Source organism: Meles meles, chromosome 4 (genome assembly GCF_922984935.1).
Source record: "Meles meles chromosome 4, mMelMel3.1 paternal haplotype, whole genome shotgun sequence".
NCBI classification, from domain to species: domain Eukaryota; kingdom Metazoa; phylum Chordata; class Mammalia; order Carnivora; family Mustelidae; genus Meles; species Meles meles.
In genome coordinates this window covers 36,553,180-36,580,637 of record NC_060069.1, presented here as the reverse complement: position 1 = coordinate 36,580,637, position 27,458 = coordinate 36,553,180, and the positions used below count along the sequence as shown (strand labels likewise).

The 27,458-nt window shown below is 34.9% G+C and overlaps 1 protein-coding gene across 29 annotated transcripts in view; it reads left to right on the top strand.

Annotated features, from left to right (window-relative positions):
* Positions 1-27,458, top strand: part of CLASP2 (cytoplasmic linker associated protein 2) — a 192,800-nt gene that overhangs the window by 114,768 nt on the left and 50,574 nt on the right. For 4 of the 29 annotated variants that reach the window (XM_046001628.1, XM_046001627.1, XM_046001651.1 and 1 more), the window contains 13 exons: positions 2,197-2,220; positions 3,982-3,999; positions 6,085-6,186; positions 6,339-6,365; positions 9,378-9,404; positions 12,240-12,410; positions 13,039-13,146; positions 16,937-16,999; positions 17,978-18,084; positions 19,791-19,814; positions 21,187-21,431; positions 23,075-23,138; positions 26,257-26,259. In XM_046001628.1, coding sequence (XP_045857584.1) covers positions 2,197-2,220; positions 3,982-3,999; positions 6,085-6,186; positions 6,339-6,365; positions 9,378-9,404; positions 12,240-12,410; positions 13,039-13,146; positions 16,937-16,999; positions 17,978-18,084; positions 19,791-19,814; positions 21,187-21,431; positions 23,075-23,138; positions 26,257-26,259 — 983 coding nt within the window. The remainder of the gene's footprint in view (positions 1-2,196; positions 2,221-3,981; positions 4,000-6,084; positions 6,187-6,338; positions 6,366-9,377; positions 9,405-12,239; positions 12,411-13,038; positions 13,147-16,936; positions 17,000-17,977; positions 18,085-19,790; positions 19,815-21,186; positions 21,432-23,074; positions 23,139-26,256; positions 26,260-27,458) is intronic. The other 25 variants (XM_046001645.1, XM_046001636.1, XM_046001659.1 and 22 more) reach the window with 13 other exon arrangements.

Here is a 27,458-nt window from a genome sequence, read left to right as displayed (position 1 = left end):
ACATTAGGGACTTCTATTCCAATTACATGAAGAACTCTTATAACTCAGTAACAAAGACAATTCAATTTAAAAGTGGGCAAAAGATTTGAATAGACATTTCTCTAAAGACAACATACAGATTGCCAGTAAGTGATGAAAAGATGCCTAACATCATTAGTCATTAGGAAAGTGCACATCAAAAGCATAAGATACCACTTTATTCATGAAGAGGGCTGTTATCAAAGAGATGGACAATAACAAATGCTTGTGAGGATATGGAGAAATTAGAACCCTCATGCAGTGCTGATAAGAATGTAAATAGTGGAGCTGCGATGGCAACAGCTTGGGAGTTTCTCAAAAGTGAAACAGTTATCAGCTGACCAGCAGTTCCATTCCCAGCTGGTATATTCCAAAATAACATGAAGAATATGTTATGAAAATGTGTACATGAATCTTCATAGCAACAGTATTCATAATAGCCATGGAAACAACCCAAATGTCCATCAGCTGGTGAATGGTTAAATAGATATGGTTAAATAGAGTGGAATATTATTCAGCCATAAAAAGGAATATGTTACATAAAAGTACTAAAGCATGCTTCAGGATGGGTGGACATTTATTGTTTGATTCCACTTACATGCAATGTCTAGAGTAGATAGATCCCCAGAAACAGAAAGTAAATTAGTTGCCAAGGGCAAAGAGGGGAATAGAGAGTGACTCCTAAAAGGATTTCTTTTGGGGGTGATAAAAACTTTATGGAATTAGTGATAAGAGTTGTGCAACCTCTTAATACACTAAAGATATTGAATTGTATAGCATAAAAGGTAAAATTTTATGGTACATAAATTATATCTTTTTTAAAAAAAACTAAGGAAGAAACTGGAAAACATATAAAATGTATTTATCTGGAGTCTTTAAAATGTGATATTTAGTATCTATTATTTTATTACCAGAAAAATACAATATTTGAAATGTTTAGGTATAAACTAGGAAGGCAATTTGTAACTGTTTTTTTTCATAAGAAAGTCTATAATAGTTCTATGAGATTGACTTAATTAGTTTCTTTTGGTTTTTTTAAGGTTTGAATTGCACATTTACTTCATTACAGAAGGGAAAGATGTCCCTCTATCCTCTTTTTCTGACCCGTGTTTACACTCGGAGACCATGAACTCCTTGCCTTTGGCTCTTTCCAGGGCCTGGATAATGGATTTTCTCATTCTTTTTCTGTTTCTCTATTTCTTCTTCCTGTCTTTGTCTCTCTTTCTCTCCCCTACTTTCCTCCCTCCCCCTCTTCTGCTTCTCTCTTCTCTTCTCTGCCTCCCTTTCCCCACTACCCTCCTCTCCCTCTATCAGCTTTCTTATCCACATGAGACTGATGTATTCTGTTTTCTTCTGCTTTGAGCCTTGCTTGTTATGGCTGAACATTTATTGATCAGAGGGAGTGTTCCATTGTTTTTCAGCAAACACTTAATGAGCACTTCTGTTTTTTCCAGGCACCCCACTAGGTCATGGAGATACAGAAATAGATGCTTTTGTACTCAGGAGTCTCTCAGTCTAGTGGTAGATTGCTAAAGGATGAGCAGCTGAAAATCTTGTTGCGTTTTATGCATTTAGAATTTGAAGTCCCAGTGAGACATCAGACTGGAGGTGTTAAGGAGTTGTAGTATAATGAGAAAGAGAGATACAGTGGCATCAAGATGGTATGGTAATAGAACTCGGAAGAAAGATGTGTGCTTGTGAGATTGGATTTGGAAGTCATTAGAGACTTTTCTTACTATAATCTTGCAATGTTTAAACTTAGTTCATTACTTAAAGCAGTTGCTTCTAGGTTTTTTTTCTCCCAGTTCCTTTGGGAATGGGGAGAATGGGGAATGGGAATTCGATGAGTATTTGATGTCAGGAAACTCAGAAGACCAAAGCAAGAGGTCTGCCTGATGGTGGCAGGAGTCCCAAGTTGGGATATGGGTTTCATTAACTTCTCACTCTAGGCAAGTGAAAATCAAATTCATTATCTTTGTTTGTTTTTGTATCTTTTTCTCACAAAGGAACCTCATCTTGTTTAAATCTCCTAGTATGTTTTAATTGAGTATAAGTTGCATTATACATGTCTGAACTATGAGTTCTGTCTTCTTAAAAATAATGTCCTAGGGATTATAAAATCATATTTTTCTAACATACTGAGTTTTCCTCTATTCTTTGCTTGCTCTTTCATCAAAGAGGATACTTCTGACAAGATGGATGGTAAGAACTTACTTTTCTAATTCTACTAAAGATTTTTATGGCTCTTGGATTCTGTATAATATCTTCATTCTCTTTTCAAAAATATACTGCTTATTTTGTAGCAATCTTAATGTAAAAGTGGCTACCTAATTCTCTAAAATTGTGGGTTAAGCATAGTCATTTTTGGGTTTCCCATTCTATTCAAATACTAGGTTACTGTTTCTTTTAAGTTAAATCAGTTATCTTCAAATTTTTTACCTTAGCTCATAGAAATAGTCTTGATTTCTCAAGTCTTTCTCTGAAATAGAATCAGAATCATAAGAATGGAAAGAAATCTCATAAATCATTTGATTGAACTCTTTAGTTTACTAACTGTGATACAGAGAGAGACAAATGAGATATTTTACAGATTCATGTGGTTATTTGTGAAAACAAAATGCAAGTTACAATGCTGTCTTTTTAAGAACAAGTTTAAAACTAAGATTTAATCAGGACTGAACTTTTTTTTGTTTGAAAAGTTTTGCCTTTTTAATCTCAGTATTAAGTGATTATAGTTTATATTTGCTTGGTTCAGTGTGGTATTTTATCTTTATGGTATTCGTCAGATACTACGTGGCATATTATCTACATTTTCCCTTCACTTCATCAGATACCATACTGTTGTCTAGGAACTTGAGCTTTTTTTAAGAACTTGTAAGAAGATACTGAATCTGTAAGTCTTAGTAGGAGATCTAGGAAAGATGGAAAATTGTATGTTTTCTGTCAGTTATTACATAAGCTCTTAAATAGAGACATCTTCCATTCTGATGAAATGGGAGATTTGTTTTATCCTGGGTTGGGTACATGACAGTTACTTATATTGTCTCTATGTTCCTCTGGATGTTTAATGTCTTTCATAAGTTAAAAAAATTATTGAATGAAATGAAAACCCACCACAAGATGGTTTCTGTATTTTAAACTCTTTACGGTAACATGTCTCATACTGAAATTCTGTGTCCTTAAACTATTCTCACTTTCCAGATTAAGATCTTTCTTTGTTTGGCTCAGAAACATCAGCCTATTTGAAGACTCATCTGTGTCATGTGGTGTGTTACTCTCACCTGATGTTCAGTCCTGTGTTTAAAAAAATCTGTCATACACATGCAGAGATACATCTATTACTGCCCTTTAGTATAGAGTTGTGACATTTTTACCTGGGCTAATGATACATTATATGTTAGTACAGAGTTGTGACATTTTCACTTGTTCATTTCTGCTACTTTTCATTGACATCTAGAGAGCACATATACATGTTGAGTAAATAGCTGATGGATTGATAGATCTTTGTAATGCTTTAATGAAGATTCTGGGTTAATGAGGCCTACATCATGGATTTGACTTCTATGTTTGTCACTTAGCTCTTCTAGTTCTTTTATGGACAACTTTTTGAAAATGCACAGAAAATACTCTTATTCTGTAAAAATCTTCATTTCAGAGAGTAATGACAGGGTTATGTCTTTCTTGAGGGATTACCTTCCATAATTTTCTTCACCATTTCACATTTTGAACATGAAATGGAGCAGATAAAAGTGCTGTGGAATTTTGCCATTTTCATTTGTCTGGTTTTAACCTTTTCTTGTGCTGTGGGTCATTAGATGGCCTCAAATTTGGGGTAAGGCTATACGACTAAGAGATACTGTTTTCACTCTTTCATTTTAGTCTTGGGTGGGAGGTGCAAGTAGGTCTTAACATCAGCATTGGCAGAATTTGTTGAAATGTTACTGTTTTATTTCTCTTATTTAGGAGCAACATCTGAAGATGGTAAGAATTATACATTTTGTTAGTAACACAAATACCTCTACATTAATATTTTCACTAGTAGGAATTAAATACTAAAAACTAAAATAGGCTATTTTTTTTTGTTTTGCAAAACTATATAATTTGCCAGCTGTGGTAGCATCTACATTTTATGTTTGGTTGTGTTAGTTATACATGTGAATTTTTTTCCTTTAGTTCTTCATTTGGAGTTTTGCTTTGTATCTTGGATCATCTCATGCTAGAAAACATAATTTCTTAACATGTTTAATACTTTCTAGTGTAAAGTTAGTAAATAATTTTTTTTCCTGTAGCATCATTAGTGCTTTTCTTTATTTTTATGTTTTGCTTTTTAATTTATGCTAATTCATTTGTACTTTGGGGGAGCATGCTCCACTGCTTTATCATGGGAGTTTAAATGCATTTATTTAGTCCACTTTTAAGTGTGTCTTTAATTTAGAATCAGTGGAGAATTGCATATATGATTTGAATTTGAGATGACAAAAAACTTGCTAGTTACACTACTCTATTTTATTGAGCCAGTTTGCTTTAAGAAAATATTGATTGCTTTTGAATTTGTGGAAAGAAAAAAAATTCAGTTTTTTAATTTATATTGCCTGAAGGCTGTCTTATTAAACCTCTGATTTTTAAACACACTTCTTTTTCTCCTAAGTTTTTCATGGATGACCTTTTCTTGTGATATAAAACCAAGTATATTTAACAATTTGTCTCCTGTCTACTCTGATATATTTGAAATATTTCTTATTTTTTATATCAGTTGGAGTACTCTATAAAAATGGTTTCTGGCACTGTGGCATTGTAATTTAGAACAACAGTATCAAAATACCTGTCCTGATTTCTTATTGGATAAATTCTCCATTTCAAAAATAATAATTTTGTCTTTCTGTTTTACTTCTTAGTCGGGAGAACATTGTATCCTACCTCTAAACAGACTCTGTAAAAGGGTGAAAGGCCTGAAATATGGGCTTATTAAGGGCCTTGAAGAATTGAGAATGCTAAACTCACCAACTAGAGTTCTGGTTTTGCTTCTGTTGTATTCCTGGTTTTTAATCACTCTTATCTTCTGTCACTCATTTCTTAATTTTATAATTTCTCCTTACTCTTCATTATTTTTTCCTAATTAATATAGCCATATCAGGCTATCCAGTATAATGATTGTCCTACAAATTGTTTCTTTTAACTGAACAGGATTCTGAGCCCTTCTTTATGATTGTGTTTAGTATTGGTTCTGATTTGAGATGGTTGAGACTGCTTGAGAACACCATAGTACCTACTAGTAATATATTTTTGTTTTTACTAATGACACTTTACTTAGGTACTTTGATCAACATTATCTCCTTTGGTTTAAAAGCTCTAGAAATAGATGTTTGTGGCTTGATTTTGTGGAGGGGGATGAGACATTGGTAGAGGAGAAGGGAGTAATGCTGAGAAAAGTGCCAAAACTTATGTGATAGGTATTTCCTCAAATTATTTTATAAATGAAATTGATTGGGGGGAAAGAATCATAAATCTGTCCATATTTGTCTGTAGTAATCTGATGTTTAGCACAGGATAAAATATTAAATATTTTACCTAATATTATCTCTTCTTGCAAATCCCTTTTAGAAGTATGTTTTCAGTCAAAAGAATTGTTTGGGTAGTTTCTAATAAGATTAGACTGATATTTAAAACTATAAGCTGTATTTTAGAATAAACTAAATTTCATGGAAACTGAAATTTTAGAATTGGAACTACCAATTAAGAAACAAGTAGCATGCCTATGGTAATTATCTCAGTTATGACTCTACTGAACTAATAATCTCAAACTAAGAATGGAAATCTTCTACTTTGACTTACTTTTATCCCTGAAGGAAAGTTAGCTTATGGTGTGCAACACATAAAAGGCAGTACATATTTTTGAAATTTCAAGAGAATTATCACCTGTCAGTGACGGTTATGTTGTTAACAAAATTTAACAATACTTGAAAAAGCACACCCAATTAGAAAATTATAGTGAGATTTTTTTTTCCTCATTACTAAATATCATTATAGAAAAATGTCTTTAATTACATAAATAATTTTGTTCCTTAGGCCGGGTAAGAGCAAAGCTTTCAGCACCACTTGCTGGCATGGGAAATGCCAAGACAGATTCTCGAGGAAGAAGTCGAACAAAAATGGTGTCTCAGTCACAGCGTACGTATTGCCTGAGTTTTCCTGGATTTATAATACACTAGCATAAGTATGTTGCTTGTATATGATTGTATTAGGAGATTGACCAGTGGATAAAGACAAAGCTAACTTCAAAAAAGACGAGCCACATACTGAGTTCTTGTTCTGTACTTTAGGTTCATCATCACCTGACAAAAATGAAGGTATTTTTTTTTTCAATGTTTTGGGTCAGTTGTTGTGCATGTTTTGGAATTTTTTTGAGTGGGTGTTGTCTTGTCTTTGGTGTGTTACTAGGGCTGCATCATTGATATCCGCCACTTAGAAAGAAAAAACTTCATCTGCTGTACAAAGTTTTGCATGGAGATATTTTAAGTAGCACAAATCTCTTAGCATTAAGGTTTTCACAGTCTATGCAAAAATTTGCAAATGTAGAAAATTGTGCTTTTTAGAAGCAAAATAACTGCCATATGTTAGCATCTAATCTGGTTGCATCTAGCTAATCGTATTCAAGGACAGATATATGTGTCTTCGTACTTCCCCAAAATCTATTGGAATGTGGTTAGCATTTTTGGCAGGTATATACTGATTGATAGTGAGGAAACATAAGATGACCAGTTCTGTTATATTTCTTATTAAATTTAAGATTTATATTTTTACTGTTTCATTGGGAGCTGAGTTCCTCATAAGCACAATTATTAAAAAGCACAATTTTGAGGTCTAGGTAAAATGAATGATTCATTTCTACATGTTCCAGAATAATAACCCATACATTTATGGCATTATTAATTTAAGAATTTGTTCCTATTCTTTCTCTATCAAGAGATTTTCATTAGCACTTAGCTCTAAAAACGGGATTTTTTTCCTAAGGAAGTAACTGGGGGGTTATTCTGCATACTTGGCTATTTTGAAAAAAAGTATTTATAACTGTCTTCCATGGTGGTGTAGGTGATTTATCAAGACATACATGTCCCATTTGTCTGTTTTTAGTTTGCTTCCCAAATCTTGGAATCAGGGAAAACAGCTAGGCTTGGAGGGGGGCAGGTGGTGATTACACAAGTCCTGCCAGCAGGTTTTCCTTTTCTCCTCTTTCCAAAGTCAAAAAATCCAGGCAGAGAAATGATGGGAATATTCATTAAGAGCCCCAAAAATAAGGAAATGCTTGGTAAAATTGGTTTGCAAATTGATGATTATTTATAAATAAGAAAGATGGAAAATGCCCTCTGGGTTAGGGCTCTTTCAAATTCCACATTAGGAATCGATCATATCACCTTCTTCCCTGATTTTTAATTTCTTTTTCTGTATTTTTAGAATAATTTTTTTAAGTAGTTCAGTCTTTAGCAGTTGTAGCATAGTTGGTTAGCCATGCTACTCCAAATGTAGCATCAGCATCACCTGGGAGCTAGTTAGAAATGCAGTTTCATGCCACCACAGTGTCCTGGATTCAGTCTTTTTAACAAGATCACCAAGTGATTTGTGTGTAATAAAGTCTCAGAAGTATCTGATTTAGATCATGCACTCTGGAGCCATATTACCCACATATGAATCATAGCTCTTCCAGTCTACTCAACATTGCTGTATTTCTGTATATTTATCTATGAAATGAGGAGAATAATCTCGGAGGATTGTAGTGAGGATTAAACATTATACTGTACTATTACTTGTGTAATCACCACCTGCCCCCCTCCAAGCCTAGCTGTTTTCCCTGATTCCAAGATTTGGGAAGCAAACTAAAAACAGACAAATGGGACATGTATGTCTTGATAAAGTATTAATGTACTTTAAGATGGTATCCATCTTAAGTATCCTTAAGCACTCTGTATTTCAGCTGATAAATTGTCCTCCCTGTTATTATTAACCTAATGTCAACTGAATTTCAAACTCTTATTGTGTACTTTTGTACCTTGTTTATGTATGGTCTTTGGGAAACAAATAAAAAACGATAATGTTAGGAAACTTAAAGCATAAAGAAGAATAAAGATAGCAAACCAAAACTGTCTGTATCCAGTATCTTAAGGATAAAATTTAATCTGATGTGAGCTATTTTATTTAGTTCTTTTCTAAAGTAATACGAAGACAACTTGTGACAGAGATTTAAAGTGCTTCGTGTATGGTTTTCTAATATATTATCTAAGGACCTCCCTTTTAGATATATTGTAATTACTGATCACTTCAGTAAGATTTGGAATAACTTTTTTACATTTGTTTTTTCACTTTGAAACCCAGTCTACAATACTTCAAATCCTCTCCTGACGTATGAGGACATAATGATAGGCTTTTTAGACCTGGTAGGATTTTAAGATCAGAAGACCCTCACTGTGAAATCACTTGGGTTTTAAATCAGATTGGAGAGGTTTTTGTTTGTTTGCTTGCTTATTTATTTGAATGACTGTATATTCCATTCCAGATTCTTTCGAAAACAGAAATTGTGGCCCTCTATGATTTGATGCAAGTTTCTTTACAACATATTTGCACAGAAATATTGCTGTAACCTCCGTATTCACTTTGTTGGGAAGTAATTCATTAGGGTTTGCATGATCTTTTCAATTTTTTATGTTTCCATTTAGGGGGGAATAATCTCTTGGGTCAAAGCAGGTGTATTCTGATGACTAACCAAAATAAAAAAAAAGCAGACCCAATGGAGAGACTTCCAGATTTATATTTATATAAGGATGGTGTCTTTTGTTATTGTTGGTAGTGACTGGTTGTGTACAAATGACTGTACAGCCTGTCAGAAACTTGGTCTCCTCACTCCAACCCCTGCCGTTGTTTTTTTTTTCCTGTGCATCTTAAAAAAAAATTTGTAGCTTTTTCGTGTAAGCTTTCTTCAGCTACAAGATACTGTAGTTCTTCTTTACCTGTACTTTTAAATTAAATGTTTAAATGCTTAAAAGTTAAACATTTAATTTTTTAGATTATAGGCTATTACTAGAAGAAAAGCTGAAGAATTTACATTTACTTTTGCAACTTCATTTCATCTGCTTTGTACATGAGTCTGATTTCAGCTGTAAAAGCTACTTAAATGTACTGCTTTTGTTACAGACGTCTATGGCTTAGGGATTTTTCTTTTAAAGTTTGCTTTTTTTGCTTTAGGATTTTTTATTTTCTAAGAACTGACTAAAGCTTTCTTATTTACATCTGCCATTCATTTTAAATCTGCTCCTTCCCTCTTCGTGGATTATAACCCTTACCCTAATTCTGCCTTTACACTTGTTCAGGATCACAATCTGCTAATACCATTGGTGGTAAGAATCTATAGACTTTATGTGTGCATCTATTGTTTGATCATATTTTCATTATTGAGAATGGGCTCTATTCAGCAGAAAATCTCAACATAAAATTCCATCATTGTGTAGCCATATTGGAGCAAAAATCACCAATTATCTTCGGCCTGTCTTTATTTTATTACCAAACCCTTCAGTTGTTGAAATTATCCAAGTCAATCCCACAGGTTTAGATATTCAAAAGCAAAGGAGCTTTAGTAATGCCTTGAAAATACCTCGTGAAAAATATAACATGTTAGATTGAAAACTTTAGGTAGCATGAGAAAAATTAGGTATCCCATTTCAAGTTTTGCAAAGTATTTTCTAGTAGCATCTAGGTACATCATGGCCCTTTTCTTCAACTCTTTGGTTTTCTTATTAGTATTTAGCCTAGGTAGCCCTTGGGTGGGGAAAAAGCCCTGATATTTTCTCTATGTACAAATAATTACAAAATGAGTCACAGGCATTGGAAGTATCACACTGTTGGTAGGGGACTGGAGTCAGTGGAGAAGAGAGGGTAATGGTGAAAGTGAAATGAACACTGCCAATTTTATTTTCTAGGAGAGGGTATGAATGAATTTAAATATAGAAAGAGTGAGCTTGCATAATTTTGATAAACACAGTTAACCTGGAATAGGTGGAGTGATTACTCTGCCTCTGTACTGCATGTTTCCTCTCTGCTGAATAGACCTACTTTTCAAGGAATTCTTAGTCTCCTACCAACACCTCTATCCCTTAAATTTATATTAGTTTTAACAGAATACCATATTGTATGTGTTCATTCAGTTCATTATTTATACTTTCATATTGTTGCAAGTGTTCCCATAAAATATTCCATTGGCTTATCTTGCATTGTGAGTTTGTGGCATGTTGGGTGTTTGGATGTTTTGGTGTGTATGTTTAGTTTAGATACTGCATGGAGAAAATAGGTGCCTTGTGGGTATCCTTAAGGTTATAACTGAAAAAAATCTGATTTGAAGATTCTTCACCTGAAAACACCAAGAAACAGTTCAAACGAGGCATTGTTTTAAAGTAAAACTGAATAATTTCCCTGTAATAATTTAGAATTCCTTCTACTCAAGTTAATTGTTTAATTTTATTGGAAGTACTGCTTTGTTTTAAACAGTATTGCTATAACCAGGGGAAGATAATTTTCATTTTGTGTGCTGGTAGAGTCTAGGAATTAAGCATGAATTTAAATTGTATTTAGTAAGACCATGCCAAGAAAACTACGGTGAGGGTCACAATCAGCAGCCCATGGACCACATCCAACCTACCTTTATTCATGTATTGTTTGGTCTACACAACATGATAAAAATGAGAAAATTTCAAAGGTTTCATTTTCTTAAAAAACCCTAAAACCTGGCTGGTATTATTTCAGACACAGCTGAACTGTAAAGTCACCCCCCCACCCCATCTTACACTCAGTGCTCCTCCCTCATTAACATCTCCTGCTTGACCACATTGGCATTCTGAGTCTTTAGGTTTTGCTCTGTGAAAATGAAGCATGATTGGGTAAGATTATACAGGGTGAGCAGTGACTGCCCTGTTGGTTAAGGCAAGTGATGCCCAATAAAGGGGAAAGTAGCTTTCATAAAGAGTTGCTTTCATTTGTCTAAGTGCGAGTTTAACTTTTCTATAATGCTACCATTCAGAATGTAGAGTTAAATTTTATCTTGGAATTATCTAGTTTGTTTTCCTATTCAGTGAAGACGTGAAATATTTTGATTGACAAGGACCTCATTTCCTTAAAAGTTAACCCATGCAATTCTAATTTAAAACCGTGTTTCTTAACCTTTTTTTTAGCCCTTGCCCCAATCTGTGAGATTTTGTCCAGCTCCCTCTCTCTTTTCCCCTGACCACATATCCTCTGCCTTCCAAGACTGAGAATTGCTAGTTTAGAAAGGGTCTGACTTCTCTGACATTTGCTCAAAGTTCTTTTCTTTCTTTTTTTTTTTTTTGAAAAGCACTTTTTTATTCTTTTTTTTTTTTTTTTTTTTATTTATTTGACATAGAGAGATCACAAGTAGACAGAGAGGCAGGCAGAGAGAGAGAGAGGGAAGCAGGCTCACCGCCGAGCAGAGAGCCCGATGCGGGACTCGATCCCAGGACCCTGAGATCATGACCTGAGCCGAAGGCAGCGGCTTAACCCACTGAGCCACCCAGGCGCCCTCAAAGTTCTTTTCTACTCTCAGTACCCCTACATCTACGTCCTAGGCATGGCCACCCAAGATCCCTTTGCTGTTGGAAAATAGCAAAAAGCAAGTTTCCTTTTTCAGCTGGCCCAATTTTATATAAACATTTAAAATTTAATTTTATAAAAATTTTTAAAAATTACTGTTATATAGTAGCAAGATAATTTGCTACTACAGGAGCATCTCAGAAGGCAAATTGTTTTAACATGAAGAAAATTTTTATTATATTCTTAGCAAAATAATAGCAGTAATGGAATGACTAATTCTGTTCCTTGCAAATACATAGCTTTCTAATATATAGCTGTAACCGTGTGAAATGTATTGTCAGATAAGTTACTTTTTTGGAAATCTCTTATACTGTTTGTGTTCTGAAACATACTTTAGTGTTGTCCTATACCCCTCAAAACTGAAAATAGATTTTACATGATTTTTACTGTTCAGTCCTAAGATATATAGCATACTCTTTTTTTCCAGGTTATGACTATCATTAATCCATTTCCTTTGAACTTAGAACTTGCCATACTATCCCAATTTTCTCAGATGTATTTCTTGAATTTTTATCCTTTTAACAAGTTTTCTTAGAGTTCACATCTTAACATTCATGTGTATGTTTGGTGTTCAGCTGGCAGCCGGTCGGGGTCTCCAGGAAGAGTTCTGACCACAACAGCCCTCTCCACTGTGAGCTCTGGTGTTCAAAGAGTCTTGGTCAATTCAGCCTCAGCGCCGAAGAGAAGCAAGATACCGCGGAGCCAGGGCTGTAGCAGAGAGGCTAGTCCCTCTAGGCTGTCCGTGGGTAAGGTTTTCTCTATGAGATTTGGGACCTCTTCTTTTGTATTTCAGGCCTGGATATTGGATAGCATGGCCAAGAGTTGGGCCCTTAGAAGCTAGAAGAAAACAATTCAGAATTCAGAGAAAATTGAAATACAGGTTATAAATTGAATTAGGTATCTTACCTGAAATGTATAATTCATTTATATTTTAATCCTTTTATTTGTAGCCTTACATTTGTAGAACACTATTTTACCCTTATAATCTTATACAGACTAGAGGACTGTATTCAAATTTAACTGTATTCCTGATAATGCTTTATCAAGAGTAATTTGTTCTCAACCTCAGATTGATCAATTTTTAAGAAACAAAAATAAAACTAACATATCAAAAATGCAAATTCTGGCGCCTGGGTGGCTCATTCGTTAAGTGTCTTCCTTCAGCTCAGGTCATGATCCAAGGGTCCTGGGATCAAGCCCTGCATCGGGCTCCCTGCTCGGCAGGAAGCCTGCTTCTCCCTCTCCCACTCCTCCTGCTTGTGTTCCCTCTCTCACTGTGTCTCTCTGTCAAATAAATAAAATCTTAAAAAAAAAAAAAATGCAAATTCTGTCTTTTGTTTCCTCCCTTTCTGTGCTGCTGTTGCTTTCTACCAGCCCGAAGTAGTCGTATTCCTCGACCAAGTGTGAGTCAAGGATGCAGCCGGGAAGCCAGTCGGGAGAGCAGCAGGGATACAAGTCCTGTTCGCTCTTTTCAGCCCCTCGGTAAGTACTTGGGCAGGTGTTGATCATGTTTCTTTCCCCTTTGTTATCACCGTTTGATAACCTCAGCATTCTTGGGGTTTAGCTTTCTTCATGGACTGTCTTTGCCTTTCTTTTCTATCCTGATAGAAGAAAGAGTCAGAAGGAAATTACATGTTTGGGAAATTCCTTTGACATTTACTTGTTTTAAATGAGCAACTTAGACCTTGTATAAACAAATTGCCTCCAAAATCAAATAAATATCAAACAGATTTAACTACTGAATATTGCATTCAAGATTTATCTTAAGAAATAAACCTATCCAATTTAAAGGTAGTATTTAAATATTTAATTTCAAGTGAAGTATGGACCATTTTGTTTGATAAAATAAATGCTGTTGATTTTTATAGCAGAAGTATTAACATTTCAACTTAGATATTTAACTTAGGTTATTAGAGTGCTGCAAGATACCATATGAACTACTAACTAAAATGGGAGAGATTAACATTTTTTAAGTGTTTTATAGTTTTAATAGTCATTTCCTGTATATTAGTTTGTGTCATGTCACTGCTCTAAAACCTCTCAGTTCCTGGTTATATAGGTTATATTATAACCTTGACTCTAGTAGTATAGTTACCTCAATTATAAAAATCTTAAATGACTTTTTAGAAACTTAGTATTTGAGAATAATCGGAGAGGCAGAATTTTTTACATTGAAATTTTTAGAATTTCTGCATGGTCCTTCAGCTTTTTAACTAGTACTTTGTTTATAATGCCATTTCAGGTTTTTTGTTTTAATTCCATAAAATGTAGGTTGCTGTAATACTTAAGAATTTCTCCTCAGACTTCATGACATTTAAGTAGAACATAGTTCTCTTCATTGCCTATTGGAATTACTATTTCATTCAATAGACATAGTAGTGTAGGATACCTAGAGATTAATTTCTGTTCTCTGGGCTATTTGGTTCAACTAAATCACTAGACTGTCCTGTACTGACCTAGAAAACCCCCATTGAGCTAGGGACACAGATAGGGATATCCTCAGCCTTTGTTGTTTCTGTTCCAGTCCCAGGTGCCAGAGTTCCCTTTCAGTACTTTGCCAGAGCTATTTTTAGTTCATATACAGTAGCCATACACAGTATTTTTAGTTGATATACATACAGGCTGTGTATATGCACACATATACATGTAGATGTATGTGGTGCATCTTCATGTATATGTGTCTTTAAAATGAAATAAATCCTATATTTGTATAAAATAACCATGCTGTCTTGAAGGGTTGAAGGAAGTCCACTTGGGTGAGTGGGATGTGTAGTAGTAGTTTAAGAGTATATGTTCTAGGTCACATGGCCTGAGTTCTGTAACTTCTGTACCTGAGTTTCCCAATCTGTAAAGTAGGATAATAATAGTATGTACTTGTTAGGATTGTTTTGAAGAAGCTGTAAATGAGCAAGTACGTGAAACAGATCCCCCAGAGCAGTGTGCTTGGCACACAGTGAATGCATGGTTATCATCATCATCGCCACTGCCTCCGCTATTGCTCCACCACCTTTCCTCTAAAAAGCTCTAATTGCTTGCCCAGAAGTAGTTTCCTTGTACTTTAGTAACAAGGATCTTAGGTATTTTTAAGGTCTTAACACCTGCATCCGTAATGCTAATATGGCGGTATTTTTAGAAAACATGAGATATCGCCTACTTGTGCTCTCTCTCTGTCAAACAAATAAATAAAATCTTAAAAAAAAAAAAGGAAAAGAACAGAGAACATGAGATATCAAGAAGAAACCAAAATGTACCTTTTAAACCTTAAGTCAGAGATTAGAGAAAATTTAAAATCAATTTTTAATCACTTATAAATAAACATCGTTAATATGCCTGTTTTTAAAGAGAAATGGTGGCTAGCCATTTATTTTCTAGATTCATCTCAAAGCCTCCATTTAACAATTTAAATCACTTAAGTTTTTATTATTAAAGGAAGCTGCTTTCCTGATTCTAGTGAAACATTATATTTGAATTAAAGAAGATACGTCTTTTAATCATATCGTTTTAGAAAAATTGATTTTTATAACCCTTTTATTTACATATGGATACAGCATAGTGAAGGTAGCAGATTAGCCCTGTTTATTACACAGGGATGAGCAGTAGCATTCTAGAACATCAGGTTATCCTTCGCACTCCTATTGTTTGCTGTGTTTGCCTGCATTCTGCTGTCCTTACTGTGTTTATTTGGTGAATCCTTTTTTTCACCTCTGACTTGAATATCACCATTCAGCAGATGAACCGCAAAGTTTGCCATGCATTCAGTTGTAGCATAAGGCCAGTGTGAAGGTCCTAAAGCCCCAGAAATAAATCAGAGCTAAGGGCACCTGGGTGGCTCAGCCCATTAAGCAACTGCCTTCAGCTCAGTCCTGGAGTGGAGCCCCACATCGGGCTCTCTGCTCATCAGGAAGCCTGCTTTTCCCTCCCTGTGCTCTCATCCAGCTTGTACTCTCTCTCTCGCTCACTCTCTGTCTCTCAAATAAATAAAAAATCTTTAAAAATAGAAGAAATAAATCAGCTGAGCAAAGCCAAACTTCTCTGGAACTTGCACCCTAGTTTATGTTTATTTCTGGAGACAAGTTTCAAAAAGAAGGCTTATGTTATTACAAGCATGTGAGTGGTGCCTCTTACCACTTATCTGCAGCCACAGGTAACCATTGATTCCAGAAAATTTTTCAAAAATTTTCATCCATTAGGCATTTCTTTATTGGTAACTCTTACCGTTTTAAAAACTATTTCTGTCAGGTAAAATTAAAACTATGTATTAGTATGTTTTAATTAACAATACCAGTCACTTTTCAGGGTCTGATTAAACCTTTTGTGTGGCATTCTTTCTGTTTAATCCTTTCAATCTTTTTGATCTTTTTTTTGTTCATTAAGGTCCTGTGGCAAAGAAAAGAGTGATTTGTGTAGTAAAAGTATTTTAACTGCTCTAATTAATGTATCCAAATAAGAGTAATCTATTTCATTAAATACTAAAATGAGTCTTTCCTAGGTTATTTGTTTCTGTATGTAAGAAGAATGACTTTATAGTATTAGGAAAATTAAGATTTTAAGATATGAAATCTAAAATGTGCTAAAATTAGATTCAGAGGGACATGTCACATTTCTAGTCTTTTGATTAGATTAGTTCTCCCTTTTTTATGTTCAAATGTGCTTTGATATTTAAATAATCTTTTACTGAATGCAGAAGTTACTTTCTGTGAAACATGGAAAATGTTTAGGCAAATGTAAATGAGGTATGTTATCTTTTGAACAATTGAAGATGGTGTGTGTTCTGTTTAAGAGCAAAGGCTTTGAAAGAAGACAAATACTGAGGTGTTTCATTTACTAGTAGTGTGGCTTTGGTTACATTAATTAACTTCTCTCTATGCTTGAATTTACTTATCTATAAAATGGAATAGTAATACCTGCCTCATTGGGTTCAAGATTATAAGGAGAGAGGTTATTATTGGTTGCTTAGTTACCATAGTGGTTTTTTTTTTTTTTAACTACAGTGTTCATTTTTTTTGTTTCATGCTTGTACTTTTGACATTTCCTTCCATTTGAATACTTGCTTTTTTTGTCTCCTGTGGACTTATGTCTGTCCCCCTAGGTGTAAGATCTTTTGTGTGTCAAGGGTGATATTACAGTGCTAATGTTCAATACTTGGCAGTATTCTGATCCTTAAGTACTAGTAATACCAGTGTTGACTAACTCTCCTTGCCTGACTATAGTGCTGCCATTATTCCTTGTTTCTGTGGTAATAGATGAGGTTTGTATGGTCCTGTTATTCCAGCCTCCAGACACCATTCCAGATCTACTGGTGCCCTCTACGCCCCCGATGTATATGGGGCCTCAGGTGAAGGATGAGTACATTTTCACTATCATCTATGCATTCATCTCAGATTTTTGTCCTTTTCAGTTTCCATTGAATTGTATATTCATGTTTTTAAATCAGTTTGTTTTTATTTAAATTTAATTTGTTGGATAATAAGTCATTTGTGATTTTTTTTAATTTCCCCCCAAGTAACTTTTCCCCTTTCCACAATCTTATTTGGGCATTTTTCTCACTGGCAGGTGACATTTTTGTGTGTGTGTATAACCTAGTTATGTCATGTTTAAGTATGGAATTGTTTTATGTTCTCAATTATGTACTTCATCTTTGTACATGTTTTGGGAAAAAAAAAAAAAACCAAAATGGTGGATGAAGTGTTTTAATTGTAAATGATGGTGTAGAAAGGAGTTAAGGGGGAGAATCCATCTCTAGTTTGTCTTTACATACCTCAGAATGTTGGGCACACAGTAGGTGCTTAATAAATATTAATTGACATGTCTTAGTTATTAACTGAAATCAACCTATCTTGAAGAAGAATAAATAATAATTGTTGGAGGGTTTTTTCCCCTTGTAAATTGGTGTGGCTTTTTTGAGCTCCCTGGTCATTATTGGTTTGAGGTTCGATCTTTGTTCTGGACTACTCCGTGGCTCACCTGAATGGATGAGATTTGCCTGACTGTGATAGAGCTGGGTTAATTGCAAGGGCTACAGATTTGCAAGCCCTTAGCCACCCATTCTTTCTTCTATCTTCTGGTCATAAATGTCTCATAGCTACTCTTTTTTAAATTTGTTTTCCATACACTGTCAGTAATTTTAATTGCCTTTACCATTTTATTAGACCAAAAACCAAATGTACTCAGAAAATACAGAATTGCTTTTAAAATGCTTTGCCCCATTGGTTTTTTTTTTTTCCCCCTCCCCTTAAGGATCTAAAAGTTTCCAATGTGACACCGTTACATTTATGACTCTCTCAAAGCTGTTTTCCTCCTTCTGACGAATCAGGTCCGGGGTATGGGATCAGCCAGTCAAGCCGACTGTCATCTTCTGTCAGTGCCATGCGAGTCCTGAACACAGGTTCTGATGTGGAGGAGGCGGTAGCAGATGCCTTGGTACTCTTCTCCATTTCCTTATCGTTACAGATCTTCCCATTATGAAACTAATGTATGGGTAAGGCAGTCTACCAGTGCAGAAAAGGACAGGGGAAAATGCTTGTGGATTAAATCTAGGAAGATCAAATGTGGACAATGTAAAAAGCAGAACAGTATAATCAATTCCTGATCTTTATTCTTGGCCAGAAATTTCAGCCAAGGGTAGAAGTAATTGATGGCATGTTAGGAATATAAATATTGATGTCATTAATATGGTGATGTGTTTTATGCACTGTAGTACACTAAGAGTAAGAGTAGATTAGATTAGTACATAAATAAGTACACTACAAGCATATATTCAAAGCTTGCTTAACTTTGAGTATTTAGGGATTGTGTTAGTTTGGGGTAGGATTTTCTGAGCTGAGCGAAAGTAGAATTTCAAGACACATGATAATTAGGATATCCTCCTGGCTCTTTATACCTGACACATTAAACAGTGAGATTTAAAAACATCATGTACAGATCCATGGTAGTTTGTCAGAAGAGTGCTATACATATTTCACTGTTGTTTTTCTCACTTAAAAGTTATGAAGGACGTGTCATTTGAACAATGAGTGTAATTGGCTTTTGCCAGTCTCCCAAGTAGTTCAGTATGACGCTTTTTCTTTCAAATTATACATCGTGCCTTTTAAGACTATATAATCACATTTTAACCAGTGTTGATATGATGCAGTTTATCCTACATATTTGAGAAATAAGTTTTGAAAAGTATTCATTGGTCATAGCTGTAATACAATAAATGTAATCACATACGTAGTTCTGCTCTAACAGTCTACGTGTGCTGAATTTTTCCCTTTATCTCGCCCATTTGATTAATTTTCTAGAAATAATACAACTAAGTAGGAACTTTGTTCTCTTAGGCATGGAATGTATTGATCACATCTTGTTCTGATGATCTTAAGTCAGTCAGATGCTTTAAATTTACTGTTTTTCATCATGTATTTCTCAAATCATATTTTTAGTTTCTTTTTAAATAGGAGATTTACTAGTTAAATTATGCTCACATACATTTTATGAATTGAGTGGGTTATTCTTGAACTATTACTTATAATACTAAGATGTGTTTGAAATATATAAAGAATATTTAACTACCAGGCCCAAAAGCTGAATTCCAATAATTTGATTCTGCCTACTTACATTATTTGCATAGCATAGATACTCCAATTATAACTATTAATTTCTAGAAAAAAATCTTTCCAACTAATAAGCCTAATTTGTACCTTGGGAAAAATCACAGAAACAAAGTTAACTTTGGAAATGACAAAAGGGTTCAAATAGAAAATTTGAGGGGCACCTGGGTAGCTTAGTTGGTTAAGCGTCCAACTCTTGATCTCAGCTCAGGTCTTCATCTTAGGAACATGAGTTCCAGCCCCATGTTGGGATCCACAATGGGGACATGGAGCCAACTTTAAAAAAAAAAAAAAAAGAAAAGAAAATTTGAGTTTCGTTAGGAAAACTGGTTATGGGAGTATTTTTGTAGCATAGGAGTAAAGGATTTCGGCAAGATTGAAGATACAGTCTGCTAATAAGCAGTTCTCATGTACCTATATATTAAAAAATTTAATGTTTCTGATTATGGGCATTGTTTATGCCTACTTCATTGTGCTGTTTAGCAAAATGTTCTTCATTATTTTCAATTTTTCTCTTTAAAAATTTACTGCTCTCAGCTCTTAGGAGACATACGGACTAAGGTATAGACATTGCTGTTTTCTGACATCTTATGATACCATAATTTTTTTCTTTTGCTTCATCAGATTCACACAGACGATAGTCTTCTAGAAAATACTCAAGTGGAAGTAATAAGATCCTTTAATACATCCATTTTTCTGTACATGTGATTATCAATAAGGAGATGCTGCTTGAACAGAATGTCCCGTGGGGGTTCTTGTCCTTCCAGCTTGACTACTCCATACAAATGAGATGTTATCATTCATAATGATGTCTATAACAAAACTGATTCTAGAGCCCAACACAGGAAGTGCCATGTTAGCACTTTCTAAATTAAGTTGAAGTCTCTAAATCAGTAAGAGGCATTTAGTGATGCAACTGTCTTTATAAAGCTATTTTGAAGTAAAGTCAAATTACTTTTTGTTTTTAGATTTTAGACTTGGGAGAATTTGTTGTGACTGGAACTGTTTTAAATTATTGTGCTTGTTAACATGTTTCATAGAAATGTCTTCATGCTCATCAGCCTAAATTCAAATATTGGATTTTATAAAGATGTATTTCCAGTCCTTCCAGGGAAATCTCAAATAAGCTATTTACTCTCTCTCATTTCATTGTTATTATGTAAGGTATTATTAGCAGTTACATATATTAAATAATAAGCTTCAGATGTAAAGAAATCAAAGGAATCTAAATAGGCTTTCTTGCATTTATTGAAATAGATGGTACAGACATTAGAAAAAACATGGAGGATGCTCAGGGGGCTTGCCCCCTAAAAATAGTAGCAAGCAAAATAGGTTCTCATTATTTTTTGTCTGTATTTCACTTCGTAGGAGATATGACGAAGAAAGTGTGGCAAGAGAAGTGGTAGCAGATATAAAAGGGGAACTAGAGAAAAGAGAAGGCAGACAAGAAAATATAGAAGTCATACAGGAAAATGTGTTTTCCTGGTCTATTCTCATCCTTTAAAAAGTAGTGTTCTCTTCTTAACCTACTCAAATTTCAAGTAGTTTCTGTTCATTTATACTCTAGTAGTTCTTGGTTTCCATGAAAAGGAAGAGGAAGAGGGAAAAAGCCACAATTTGAGCACTTCCCACTTTAATATCTGAACTTTCATATAGTCTTATTCTGTTTCTCCTATATCCCCTAAAGTTTAAAAATATTTCATCTTCTACTAACTTCTAAAACATGTTTTTTCTGAAGCAAAACTAAACATTAATAATAAAATCAGTTATCAATTCATTGATATAACATTGATAATTTTATTATTACAGTGATTAGCCGCATGCTTGGTACTGATAGTAAAACAAAACCAGTCTGTCTTTGTGGTCAATAAAAATTGTAAAATATCAGTATATTCTTTTGGCTACTGCTAATGAGACCCTTTATGTATAACAGAAAAAACCTGCTCGAAGAAGATATGAATCATATGGAATGCATTCAGATGATGACGCCAACAGTGATGCGTCTAGTGCTTGTTCAGAACGCTCCTATAGTTCTCGAAATGGTAGTATTCCCACATACATGAGGCAGACGGAAGATGTGGCAGAAGTCCTCAATAGATGTGCTAGTTCCAATTGGTCAGAAAGGAAAGAAGGCCTCCTGGGTCTGCAGAACTTATTAAAAAATCAGAGAACACTAAGGTGAGTTGTGTTGTCTTAAAATAATAATCCTGTCAGTTTAGCACTTTCAACTTGACTTTGTCTGCATAATACCTTAGAGATATTAATATGGGAGCAGACTTGTTTGAAATTCAGAAGATGGCATCAAAATATTTCCCAGGCTTCAGGACTGTCTATACTATATATACTAGAAATTTTTATTAAAAGGAAACTTCTAATTCACAAATAAAAATTCATGAAAAAGGTATTAATTTTTAAAATTAAAAAATAATAAAGTGTACATAGGATTAAAGCTAGCCAGTTTATTAAAATTCATTCCTGATAAATTTTTCAGCAAGAGGAAAGAATGTTTATGCTCACTTGAACATGAAGGTGTATTCTCAGTGTTCATGTAATTTGTGAGTCTTAGTGTAATACAAAATGGAATTGGAGTGAATTTGTCTTAACTTTATATTGGTTTTTTGTTTGTTTGATTTGGTTTGATTTCATTTGGTTTCCTTTCCTACTGGCTTTTATTGCTTTTTCCTTCTAAGTTCTTTATTGTCTTTATCTGTATAATATTTTAAACTTCTCTAGTCAACCCCTTTAAGAACCTAGATTTAGATAATTCTAAGTTTGTGTAGTGGAAAATTAGAGGAATACTTCCTGACTTGATACCTGAAGTCAGGGTTAGAGTTGCTAGCTGTACTTACTTTAGAAAGTATTAAAACTGGGGTGCCTGGGTTGCTCAGTGGATTAAAGCCTCTGCCTTCAGCTCAGGTCACGATCCCAGAGTCCTGGGAACAAGCCCCGCATCGGGCTCTCTGCTCAGCGGGGAGCCTGCTTCCCCCTCTCTCTCTGCCTGCCTCTATGCCTACTTGTGATCTCTATCAAATAAATAAATAAAATCTTTTTTAAAAAGTATTAAAACTATTTAATTTAAAATAGATGTTCATCTATATACTGTCTAATATATTTTAATGTTTGTATATCACACTTCATGAATCATTGCAGTTAATCATAATATTGTTCCTAACCCTGTCAAGATTAGGTTGGTATTAGGTTCAGTATATCATTATCAGTGGCAGGAGGGTAGGCAGAGTGTAGAAAGATTTTAGCCCTCAGGTGGCCAAATTTAAGAAAACATCTTGGCATTTAAAGGATAAGATTCATGTGCTGGGAATGTCATTTGTACAGTATCCCTGTTGTGCTACATTAATGAAATACAATTATAGTTCTTTTCATATAACTTAATTTTTAATATAATGGGGGTTGTGGCAGAATTATTGTTGTATTTGATAAATTTGTATTTATCCTTGATTAGAAAGTCCCACTCATTTTTTGATTTGGAGGACTGTTTTGTTTTTCTATAAGAAGCCTAATTATGCTAAGGTTATTTTAAATGAATTCTTCCTATAGCAAGGTATTAATAAGCTACTTTGGGGGCACCTGGGTAGCTTAGTTGGTTAAGTGTCTGACCTCAGCTCAGGTCATGATCTCAGGGTTTTAGGAATAAGCCCTATCCCTGTACCCCACCCTGCCTCAGGCTCCCTGCCTAGGGAAAGCAAAGGGCCTTTGCTTGTTCCTCTCCCTCTTCCTCTGTCCCTCTGCCTGCTTGTGCTCTGTCTCTCAAATAAATCTTTTTTTAAAAAAGATATTAATAAGCTGCCTTATTATTTTGACAGTCGAGTTGAACTAAAAAGATTGTGTGAAATTTTCACAAGAATGTTTGCTGATCCTCATGGCAAGGTATGTTTTAGTATTTAAGATTATTTACTTCTATGAGATGTCATTTGTGGATTGCCCAAAAAAGCATAAAATAATAACAAAACACTCCAAGCCATTTCTTTTCAAATATAATTGAAAGTGTTTGATATCGTACATAATTTAGAAATTGCTCTTCAGTAACCATTTGAACTTCTCCAGAGAGATTGTTTTAAGACTGTAAGCTGAGAGATATAGTAACAAGCATGATTCATAGAATTAGTCAAACTGAATGTGTTTGTATCACTAGAAACTTTTTATTGCTTGTAAAGAGAGAAAATTGGGGTAAGTTGAAAAAAGGTCTTCTTGAGAACTTTTTATTGTTTTCTTCTTTGGCTGTGTTAATGTAAATATATTCTTAAAAGAGCAATTGTATAGAAAAGAACTGCCATTAAATAACACAAAAGCACAAAATACTTGTCGGCCACAGTTTGGTAGTAACATTAAAAAAAGGGCATTACATATGTTGACATAGTCCATAAAAATTTTCAGAGCACTATTTAATTTTTAATGTTGATTAAAAATACTTCGTTTTAAGCACTTAGGCGTAATCTGCATGTATACCAGGAAATTTTGGTTCACCTTGCAGGATAGTTACTGTTATAAAATGTATTTGGTTACTCTGTTTTCAATAATGTGTCTGACAATGGTGAAACTTTATTGTCTTTTTTTAGGTTACCAGTTGTCTGCATGAGAATTTCTAACTTAAGTGAGAGGGAGATGTGGAAGGGAAATTATAAAAAAAAGAAAAAAAAGTTAACAAATTTCACCTTATTTTTTTTTTGTCTTCACTTTGTTGTTGCACATATCATTCTCATTTTTTTCTTTTTGATATTTTCATTACTTGCAACACTACTTTAAAGATAATAAAATCCCACTTCATCTATAAACTAAAGTCTAGCTAAAGATTATAAATTGCTTCTACTTTAAAACAGTTTTCAAAGATTACCCTCTATTAGAAGGTATACTTATTTTATCGAAGAATGCAAGTTTCCATTATAGACAAAGATTAAAATACACTTCACAAGCAGTTTGTTTAAAATTTATAACTTTGAGGGGTGCCTGGCTGGCTCAGTTAGTGGAGCTTACAACTCTTGATCTCAGGATCATGAATTCAAGCCCCTCATTGGGCCTAGAGGTTACCCAAAAATAAAAATAAATGAAGTTCATAACTTTCAAACTGAACATGTAGATAACTGTATGATTTTACATTTACATTGCTACCACTAGTTATAGCTGTAGGACTTGTTTTAATGCAAAAAAATCTATCGATCTTGAACAAATTAATTGTTGGTCTATTTTCTTGGCAATAGAAACCAAAGGACAAAACAATTGTTATCTGGATGGGCCTCTTTTACAAACAATATTTTAGTAATTATCTATGTGACTTTTAAAAACAGAATTTTGGGGGCGCCTGGGTGGCTCAGTGGGTTAAGCCACTGCCTTCGGCTCAGGTCATGATCTCGGGGTCCTGGGATCGAGTCCCACATCGGGCTCTCTGCTCAGCAGGGAGCCTGCTTCTCTCTCTCTCTCTCTGCCTGCCTCTCTATCTACTTGTGATCTCTCTCTGTCAAATAAATAAATAAAATCTTTAAAAAAAAAACAGAACTTTTTTTTTTAAGATTTTCTTTGTCTATTGGCCAGAAAGAGAGCTCAAGGAGGGGGAGTGGCAGGCAGAAGGAGAAGCAGGCTCCCCACTGAGCAAGGAGCCCAGTATGGTACTCGGCCCTAGGACTCTGGGATCATGACCTGAGCTGAAGGCAGACACAACCGACTGAGCCACCCCGGCGTCCCTAAAAAACAGAATAATAAAATATCTTCAGTAAGTGATATAATTCTTCCCTGCTGGAAGGTATAAGACCAAGGCTGGATTATTTCTTGAAGCCTCAGTTTATTTTTTGCTAGGACAATAATACAATTTAGTTGGATGCTAGAATTTATACGTTAATAAAAAAAGAAACACTTTTTAAAGAGTCTCTTGGAGATGAAATAGGAAAACTGAGTTTGACGTTGAGAAAGGAACTGAACTGAGCACATGTGCTTGGCTTCCCTTAATAGACATAGAGAACCAGCTACAGTCCTCCTTAGAATTGCCACGAACATGACTTTTTGGTTTTTCTTCATCAGGTTTTATAACAATATACAGTTCTTACCAACCCATCTGGTTTTGTTCGTTTGATTATGTTTTTGACAGTTTAGTTCAATGAAGACCAAGTGTAATGGGAAGATTTTTGTTAATTTATTTCTGCTTGACTTTTGTTTGGTGGTTGTCCATCAGAGGCTCTGCCAATAATGTAATTGATTAAGAATAAACTGGATATGTCACCATTCTGTGCTGAGTTTAAAATGTCAGGGTTTGGGGCGCCTGGGTCGCTCAGTTGGTTAAGCATCTGCCTTTGGCTCAAGGAATGGTCTCAGGGTCCTGGGATTGAGCCCTGCATTTCGCTTCAAGCTCAGTAGGAAGTCTACGTGTCCTCCTCCTTCTGCCCTTCCCCCCGCTCAGGCTCTTTCTGTCTCTCTCTCAAATAAAGAAATAAAATATCAGGGTTTGATTTGAGCTTTTGCATTATATCCTGATATTATTAAAATAGCAGATCTCTCTATCCCCATTTTTTAAATATATCTTGATGGAAAGTACCAACAGCTCCATCTTCAGGATCAAGCATTTTGATACTTTATTTTCTTTCTAAATACAGTTTTGTTATCAGAAGTAGACCATTTTTTCGTTCTGTAAAGGGCCATATAGTAAATATTTGCAGCTTTGTATGCCATAAGGATCTCTATCACCACTACTCAACTCTGCCATTGTTGCACAAAGGCATCTATACACAATATGTAAACAAATGATTATGGCAGGGTTACAACAAAACTTTATTTATGAACATTGAAATTTTAATTTTCATGTAAATTGCCCATTTTTAAAAAATACTTTTTAAAATCATTCTTAACTTGCAGACTGTAGTTTGCTGATCCCTGTTTTCTATGCTCAGTTCTGAGTTATTGACACTACAGTAGAAACGTATGTCCAAGAGCCTCTGCTCACAGAGCTCATGCTGCCAGTTGAAGGTTAGGATTTTTTTTTTTTTTTAAGATTTTGTTTGAGAGAGTGAGAGTGGGAGAGCACAAGCAGGGCAAGTAGCAGAGGGAGAGGAAGAAGCAGGCTCCCCGATGAGCAGGAAGCCCTCTATGGGGCTTGATTCCAGAACCCTGGGATCATTACGTGAGCTGAAGACAGATGCTTAACTGACTGAGCCACCTAGGCACTCCAAAGTTGGGATTCTTGAAGGGAAACAATGGATAGGCCCCTAGGTGAAATCATCCAGTGTATTCTGGTATTTCTCTGCCATTCTCTATTACTGATCTGAGATTTTTGTTTAAATGCACAGTGCTGCCTTGTAGTGCTTCTCCTCTCATCTTTCTCTTCTCTTCTCCAAGGAGACCATGTCAAATAGTTTCTCTCCTCAAAACTGCAGTCCATTCACCTCCCAACTTATGTTATGCCCCAAGCATATTTCTTGGCTTCTTAGCTTACCTAGAAAACAGAGGCCATCAAGCAGAAACTCTCATATCTTGCCTCCAAACCAGCCACTGTATCTACACAGAAACCCATTCTTTCTATCTTCCCTCCTATTGAAATGGAGGGAGGTCTCACCTTGAAGCTATTGTTAGCCACAATACTCTATTGGGCCTAATTTTTTGCTAATATGGTCTCATCTGCTTGGCTTCCGTGAATGGCTCATAAATTCCATTTTGCTGGTTGACATTTCTTTATGTTTTCAACTTTATTATTGGTTTTTCAATTTATCTTTTCTGTCTCCTTAAGGAATGTGATGTGTCTGTTGTTGAAGTGCCTGTTGTGTCTCATCCAGTCTCCCTCATACCCTTCGTCAGGCAACCGTATCTCTCTAGCCTGTTTTACCAAGTGTTGGTTCTGTGTAGATTCTCGTCCTGGGCTCTCTTCTTTCATTCAGTACCTTATCTAAAGCTTCCGTTACCGCTTGCTGTAACCTAATAACTCCCAAAAGTGTACTTCCAGTCCATATTTTTCTCTTGTGCTTACTTAGTCACACGTCTTATTAGTCATCTTCAACCTCAAAACTGCTTTATCTCATTGGATGGTTTGTCTCATTAGATGAAATCTCCATTCGCTCATTGCCTGAGTGAACATTTTGGCCATCATTCTGGAAACTCACTTAATCCTAATTGATCCAACCTTCTGAATATCTATCCATTCTCACTGCCAGTTCAGGGCACAGTGGTCTTTTTCCTATTGCACCTCTTCCACACTGCATCCTTTAGTAATCT